General features: G+C 41.6%; 1 protein-coding gene across 1 annotated transcript; it reads left to right on the forward strand.

The window, feature by feature from the left end:
- Window positions 1-2,605: 2,605 nt before the first annotated feature.
- On the forward strand, window positions 2,606-6,847 carry LOC127028343 (guanylin-like). Its single transcript, XM_050914053.1, has 3 exons — window positions 2,606-2,680; window positions 5,695-5,884; window positions 6,780-6,847. Exons 1-3 carry the CDS (start codon window positions 2,606-2,608, stop codon window positions 6,845-6,847), a joined length of 333 nt encoding a protein of 110 aa, XP_050770010.1.
- Window positions 6,848-7,265: the final 418 nt, after the last annotated feature.

Consider the following 7,265-nt stretch of genomic DNA (forward strand, 5'->3'; position numbering starts at 1 on the left):
GGTCTTGGTGGGCTCAAGCTGAATACGAGCCATCAACACGCCCTTGTGGCAGGGAAGGCCAAGGGCTGCATTAGCAAAAGCTTGGCCAACGTGTTGGGAAAGGTGATCCCTCCCCTCTACTCAGCACTGGTGAGGCCACGTCTGGAGTGCTGTGTCCATTTCGGGGGGTCCCCAGTAAAAAAAAAGAGGTAGACACACTGTCTTTTCAGCATACTTAAAGATCCACCTGGTGTCGGAAAACTTCTTGTATCTCTTTCTCTTCAGCTCTCACCCTTGTTATGGATAAACTCAGGCTGGCTACAGGTTGAGCACAAAAAGCATTTAGAGGCCTAGTTCGGGATTTATGCTTGCTGTAGACCTTTTAATTCAAAGGCACAGCCTCAAAAAAGTCATTCGTGGAGGTGACTAAATGTGTTAGGTGCCTCCCTGTTTCTTCTTAAAGATCCTATCTGCTTAGATATATGCCCCCATCATCACTGCCCTTGCCTGGGGGATGCCACATCTGAGCCCTCTTAAGACTCCAAGCGAAGGCATTTGACAACTATTCTGAGGAAAGGCCCCATTTCCTCTAAAGCATAACTGATTCCCATCAATTAGGAACATGATACCAAACAGGGGAGACACATGACCTGAGTTTTGACAGGGAGTCCTTTTTTCCAGGTACTTGGAAAAACTTCTGGGTTTCAAAACTTATAGGTGGACTGCATGAATCCAGGCAACAAAGTGCAATAGTGCCACTCAAGGGTTTAACTTAACTGGTATTATCTTAATATTGCCTAAACAAGAGACAAATGAGGGTGTGAAGTAATGGACCAAAACTGGTATCACAGCTTCACATAACTCTTAGACAAAGTAGTAAAAAAAGTGTAAGCCAGCCATAATTCTCTCTGGAGGTTTTTAAAAGAAGATGGAGGAGAGAGTGTGTACCTCTTTACTGTCAGAAATGCAATTGGATCAGAAGCACTGGGATTTTCCACTATGGCATGCCATCAGCGTGTCAAACATGACACTGATGAAAAGTGGTAGTCCATGCTCCAATAGGTGTCCTGACCCAGCGGTTTTGGGTATGTAATGGGAAGTGGGGTTGCAATTGCCTCTTTCATGCCTCTCAGTATACCTTTTTATTCCCTACATTTAATTGCTTTCTTACCCTCAGCTTCACCTAATTGGATTCTAGGCATGTCTCTCTTGTGACACCTCTGCAAAGCTTCTAGGAAGAGGTTGTTGCTATACCCTCTGCTGTTACACCCTTGACCAATATTAGAGTAATTAAGGGCGCAGGTGTGAGTTGTTCTGGAGTTGCAAGTGGTATTGGCAGCGCAGAAAGCAGAGAAAGCAAGCTTGTCTTGTGGTAATAAAGATGCTTGAGGGGTTCAAATTTCGTGGATGAGGAGTAGACTGGACTGGTGCAGAGGAGAGAAGCAAAGTCTATCAGTAAGCAGTCATTACTGTCAGCTAAGTGGTAGGAAATTTTTGGAGTATACTGAACCAGAGAAGTCCCATTTCCTCTCTACAAGCCCACTGCCTGGGAACTCCAGGCTGCTTTAGTTTCTCGAGTTTTATACCAAGCAGCATGGTGGTTTTCACTGTAATCTTAGCAACAGATTAGAATACCATAAGAACTAGAGCCTTTGCCGGCATAAAACATTGCTGAGATTTGAGAAAGTTGCTTAGTGGCTGACCGTTGCCTTCCTCTGTTCTGCTGGTATCAGGAAGATTGTTTGGCATGGTGTCTGTTGTTACTCCAAAGCCACAATATGCCAGAAATCATTTACAGATTAAAGGACCCGAGGTTGATGGGCAGAACTGAGCTGAGTGAGGCATATTGATGCTTCTCCATCGGTGTGATATTACCATGTTTCTGGATAAGACTGAAAGTCACAGAGAAATAGATTTGGTTTATGGCAGCCTTTATCCTTAATGACAATCCCCATGCTTTTTAATGTGTGCATTTTAATTAGGTGCTGCAAAAAGCAGCAGCAAGATGACATTTTATATCTGGTCATATGCAGGCACAGCCTGTGTTTATCTGCCTCAGTCCCTTGCTACCGTCTTAGTACCTGGAGTCCCCAGAAGAGGGAACTGACTGGCCAGCAATCAGTGCAAGAGATCAATTTTTTTGTATCTACTTCCAAATCTCTTTCTTTCTCACAGCTCTGCAGGAAGTGGCCAGAAACCTGAGTACATTCCCCATAAGGAGACTGAGTTTCAGGTGTTGTGTTAGATCAATCTCTACCATATATTTATTGTAGGCTGGAATGTTTTGCCTGCCTGTGTCATGGCCACTTTCTCAAAGTGGGAGAGACTCATAAACCCCAGGATCTGCCTGGGTGTGACTGGCCTACTCTGCTAATGGGTAGATAACTGATAGTCCACTGAGGGTTTATTATATGTCAATAAAGAGTTTAGATTAATAGATTACCAAGCAAATGCCGTGTGAAGTCTTTATAAAGCTCCAGCTTTGCACTGGGAGCATAGAGCTCTGACTGCCAGGCGGTCTGAGTGCTAAGAAGAAGAGAGAAAGTCTGAGAGACACCAAAGAAAGACCAAAGCCAGAGAAAATAAAATATATTCAGCTTAGGAAAGGCTATATTTTGCAGGCACTATGAAAGTCTTGCTTTCTTTTACAGTCCTTGCAGTCCTTTTACTGGTGCACAGCTCCCACGCAGTCTACGTTCAGGTGAGTTTTCTGCTTTTTAATTTGTTGGTATTACAAGTTCAACAAAGTACTGATGTGTGGCTGCAACAGGAATCTTGAACTAAACTAATAGACCGGAATTTTTGCTTTGCTCTGGCTTGATATCCAACTTCATCTCCCTATGGTTCAGTTTTTCTTTCTGTAAAATGCTTCAGGTATTGTTAACATGCTGCTGCAGTTTAATTAACTTCACCAGCCATGTCACTGCTCTGAAATCCCTTGCTGACTGAGGCATTGCATTTCCAGAGTTTTCTTTTGCACGTAACCCCATGTGTTGTGAAGCTGGAAGAACTGGGGACACCTCTAACTTTATAGAATGATGTAAACAAGATGTGACAAAAGAGAAATTGTCTTGTCTCGCTGGCTTCTAGGCAAGAAGTTCTTTATGAAAATGATCTGCAGGCTTATGTGATGGAGCCTACACACATAGCACATATAAAAAAAAGGTGAAAGAAATGCTTAGCTGGATCCAATGAAATATTAATAGGCAGATAAGCTATTAGAGGAGGCTATACCAAATTTTCCAAAATACACAGCACCTATGACTTATTTTACATGCACCATGGAAGCAGTTAAGAAGGTACTTCAGTGCTCTTGTCTGTACTTGGGAGCGTGTTGGATCTGTCTGTACTCATCCTTAGAAACAGTTCGGGAGATTTCAGTTTGATTGCAACATAAACAACTTCCTCAGACTACCAAGAGAACTAATACTTCTTAAACAATTATTGACTCTCTTTATATGTGTGCAGTAGGTTTCCAGGGATAACATACTATCTTTGTGCCTTGAGATATCATCTTTTTCTCCTTTGGATGTCAGAGATATCCAGAGATAGCAGGTTTAAGCTATTCCTTTCTTCCAAACCATTCTTTAACATTTAGAGTCTCCAGGGGAACAGATAGCTTCCTACTTAATGAAATAAATCTGTTTTCCACTTGGAGGCATAAAAAAATAACTGAATGAGAATAGCTGTTTCTAGGTTGAGTAAAAGTGTAGAAAGTGCAGCTCTGGAGTTTTAGCTCCTCTTTGTAGTTTGAATTCTTATCTCATTAATCATTAAATCTGTATTCTCCTGAATATATGTGCAGTATACTCTGCATGTGTGTTGCACTCCTTTCACTTGGACTACTTGAGGTCCCTAAGGTCTGACTAATTACTCAGTGTACAAAGTTGGCTTACGATCTTGTTTTCTGAAATTCTTCCCAAGACTTCCCTTCCCACTCCCATAATACATCAGAAGTCATTCATTTAACAACATGTTTTGCAAAGCAGAAGTGAAGTTCATTTGACTTCATATCATGTTTTAAAAGACTGAGTATCACTATCTCGACACTTTCCATCACAGATCTTGAATTAATATGATGGAAATTGGAGGAAGATGGTTTACTAGGTGTGGAGTAAAACCAGAAAAACTACAGAGATGGATTGTTCTGGCCTGCACTATTTCTGTGATAAAATCTCTTAGTTCAGCAACACAGTATGCACTGTCACCTTGGAGGGAAGATGCTGCTCAGATTGAGCTCTCTTTAATAAATCTTTCTTATCTGAGGTGGTGGGGTTTTTGTTTGGGTTTTTTTTGTTGTTTCTTTGTTGTTTTTTGTCACCAGGACATACACGTCTCAGGGTTCTTTCCTACTTTCTGGATTCTCTGAAACTGTACCTGTGGAAATCCATCCTTTTTAGTTCTCTGTCTTATGCTTTTGAGGTCTGTGACCAATAGCTGAATCTAGAACTACATTTATACAGGAAAAGTTAATTTTTCATAAGCAACTATGACTGATAAATTAATCCAAGTAAAATCATAAACTGATTGCAAGCAGAAAAGAGTTTGACTTTGTTAAGTAAATGCATGTCCAGAGTTTATCTGGTTGGGTTTTTTTCAATTCTTTAACACCAACATTCTGTGATTCTGTAAAAAAAACCCCACAAACCAAAACCAACTACCCCCCCCATCTCACACTATTCAACATTGGGCTCATGAAACTATGAAACAAGTGGCAATATTTGGTCTCACAGTGTATCAGCATCACTTCACTTTATTTCTTTGAATGAGTAGGTCTTACTTGATCATCCTACTGACTACATGCTGGTCATTAAACCAGGTTAAAACACATGCTAAAGATCCATTTGAAAGTGCTTATTTCTCTTCTAGGCCAAACTCTGATTATCTGCAGACATACACAGACTTTAGGCACCTAGCTTAAGAATTGCAACACCTGCAATTTAAATTTATCACCTCAACAGTGGGATTCACTTGAAACTGAGGGAATGACCATTAACAGATGCACAGGGTCTAGCAATCTAAAACACAGAGTACTATTTCCCAGGGTACTCTCCCAGCCTCTTGAAGCTTTTGGTATGAGCTTTGAGCCAGAAGTGTCATATTTATGCTGCCAATAACTTGTGTTCCATTAATTGTGTGAACAAGTTTTAAATTCAGGGAAACTTGCCACAGTACCTTGGGGTGAAGGATTTCAGCTCTTAACAATGTGTAATGTGAAAGAATAGCTCCTTTTGTGTGGTTAGAGCCTGCCACAGGACAGCCAACACTTGAAGTTCTCCACTGGTGTATCAGAAGAAAGAGTGAACAAAATAAATCCCCATTTACCCCCATTCAACTAATGATTTTGTATATCTCTACCACATATTGCCCAGTCATCTCTTTTCTAGGCTGAAGATTCCCAGCCTGTATCTTTTGACCCCGGATTTTATGGGTCTCTCTCATGGGAGTGAGAAATGCACTAATTCTGCCTCCATCCACCGTGACTCATAACAAAAGCCCTGACTAGCCAGCCAGGTCTCCCTGCTGCTCTGAAAGGTCTTTGCCTTGAAGACCTGATCATTTTGCCTTCAGTCAGCACCGATTTTATCTAGGCTTTGTTTCAACACTGTCTTTTCCCTGTAGTGTATTTTTTGGGAGAGCTCATGGTTGAAATGGAATGGATTTGCCTAAGGACTGACTTCCTGATGCCTTTGTTTTCTGGTTCTGTCTACATAGGATGGAGACTTGAAATTCTCCCTTGAGTCTGTGAAGAAGCTAAAGGAGCTTATGGATGAGAACAGACACATTAACCCTCGCATGGTGGTTCCAATGGCTAGCTACTCTCCATGTGATGAAAAAGATCTCCCTGAGGAGTTCCAGTCTGTGTGCAAAAGAGGAGATGCATCCATGATTTTTGAGAGGCTGAGTATGTAGCTCATATTGTATAGTTGCCATTTTTATCACACTTTTCAACCTTAAACATTCAAATAGCAGCAGGCAAAGAAACGTGATTACTGTTCTGTCACTTCTAAAGCAGCTGAGAGAGTCCATGCTGCCTTTCTACTACCCCTCCTACAAGGGTTGGACTACACTAGCTGTGAGCCTCTTGCAAGAAAATTCCTGCTGTGTTGAGCTTAGCTGTAGCCTGTACAGATCAGGCTGCTGTAACCATGAAAAAGCTTCCTCCAAGTAGTTGCACACTAACTTACATGACTTGAAGTGACAGAGCCCACAATCTCTTCTGGCTTACAGGAAAAGCAGGGTTATATCACTCAGTTCTAGCTAACTACAGGTTGTGAGCAGGTCTAATTGCTCTCTCTAATCAGTGTAGAAGAATGTGTTTTCCCAGGTAGCTTAAAAGAGGTGTGAGATGTAAATGAGATGAATTCGTCTTTGGCATGGTCTGTCTCCAAGACACACGTAGCGATTCTTGAACTGGCTGCTACAGTGTCTGCTTTTCTATTTTATTATGTTGCATTTATCTACTGTCTATACAATGGACACTTTAGGAAGAAACACTACCAATATAATGAATGTGTGATTCTACAAGCCACATCCCCACCACCCTCCCACAAGATGTCCTGTTGTTCTCTTGCTTTCTCGTGTTCCCACTGTTTCCCCAATGAATTCAGGTTTGATTTCATTCTTTGAGCCAGATTTTTGCAAGAACTAATTTTACTTATACCAGTAATAATTTCAAGGAACATTAAAACTCATAAAACAGTAATGGAAAGGAGTCTCCAAATCCCTTGATGTGTGGCTCTGCTCTCCAAGAAATCCTCTTGCCTTCTCATTGAAATCCTCTCTTTTCTCTCTAACAGACATGGCTGTCCGAGAAGTTGATTTGTGTGAAATCTGTGCCAATGCTGCCTGCACTGGTTGCTTTTGAATAAAGATGAAACAATCCAAAGAAGATGTGTCAAGCTAGGAAGTTTGTGCATTCATATTGCAAGATCACATACTTTCACAAATCAATATTTGGGCTCCATCTCCACTACAGCCAAACTGGAGCTGCTAGCTCTTGTAGACGTACCAGGGGTAGTCCTGAAGTAGTCAGACCACGTGCCACCAGCAGTGCAGTTCTGCCAACAAGGAGACTGTAAACCTCATCTGAGAGGTTTCAGTTCTGCATGAGTTGCGTCACACTGGAACGAAAATGTCCTTGGCACAGTTTCATTTTCCACTATTTGTCTGGACTGGAACACGATGGGTGAAACTGAGCAGTCTCCTGCAGCCTTTTTAATATCTAAATCTGCGTGTGATTTGGCCTCCCCTACACATAACACCCCACAGCACTGGGTTATCAT

The sequence above is a fragment of the Gymnogyps californianus genome, unplaced genomic scaffold (genome assembly GCF_018139145.2).
Source record: "Gymnogyps californianus isolate 813 unplaced genomic scaffold, ASM1813914v2 HiC_scaffold_311, whole genome shotgun sequence".
Lineage (NCBI taxonomy): Eukaryota > Metazoa > Chordata > Aves > Accipitriformes > Cathartidae > Gymnogyps > Gymnogyps californianus.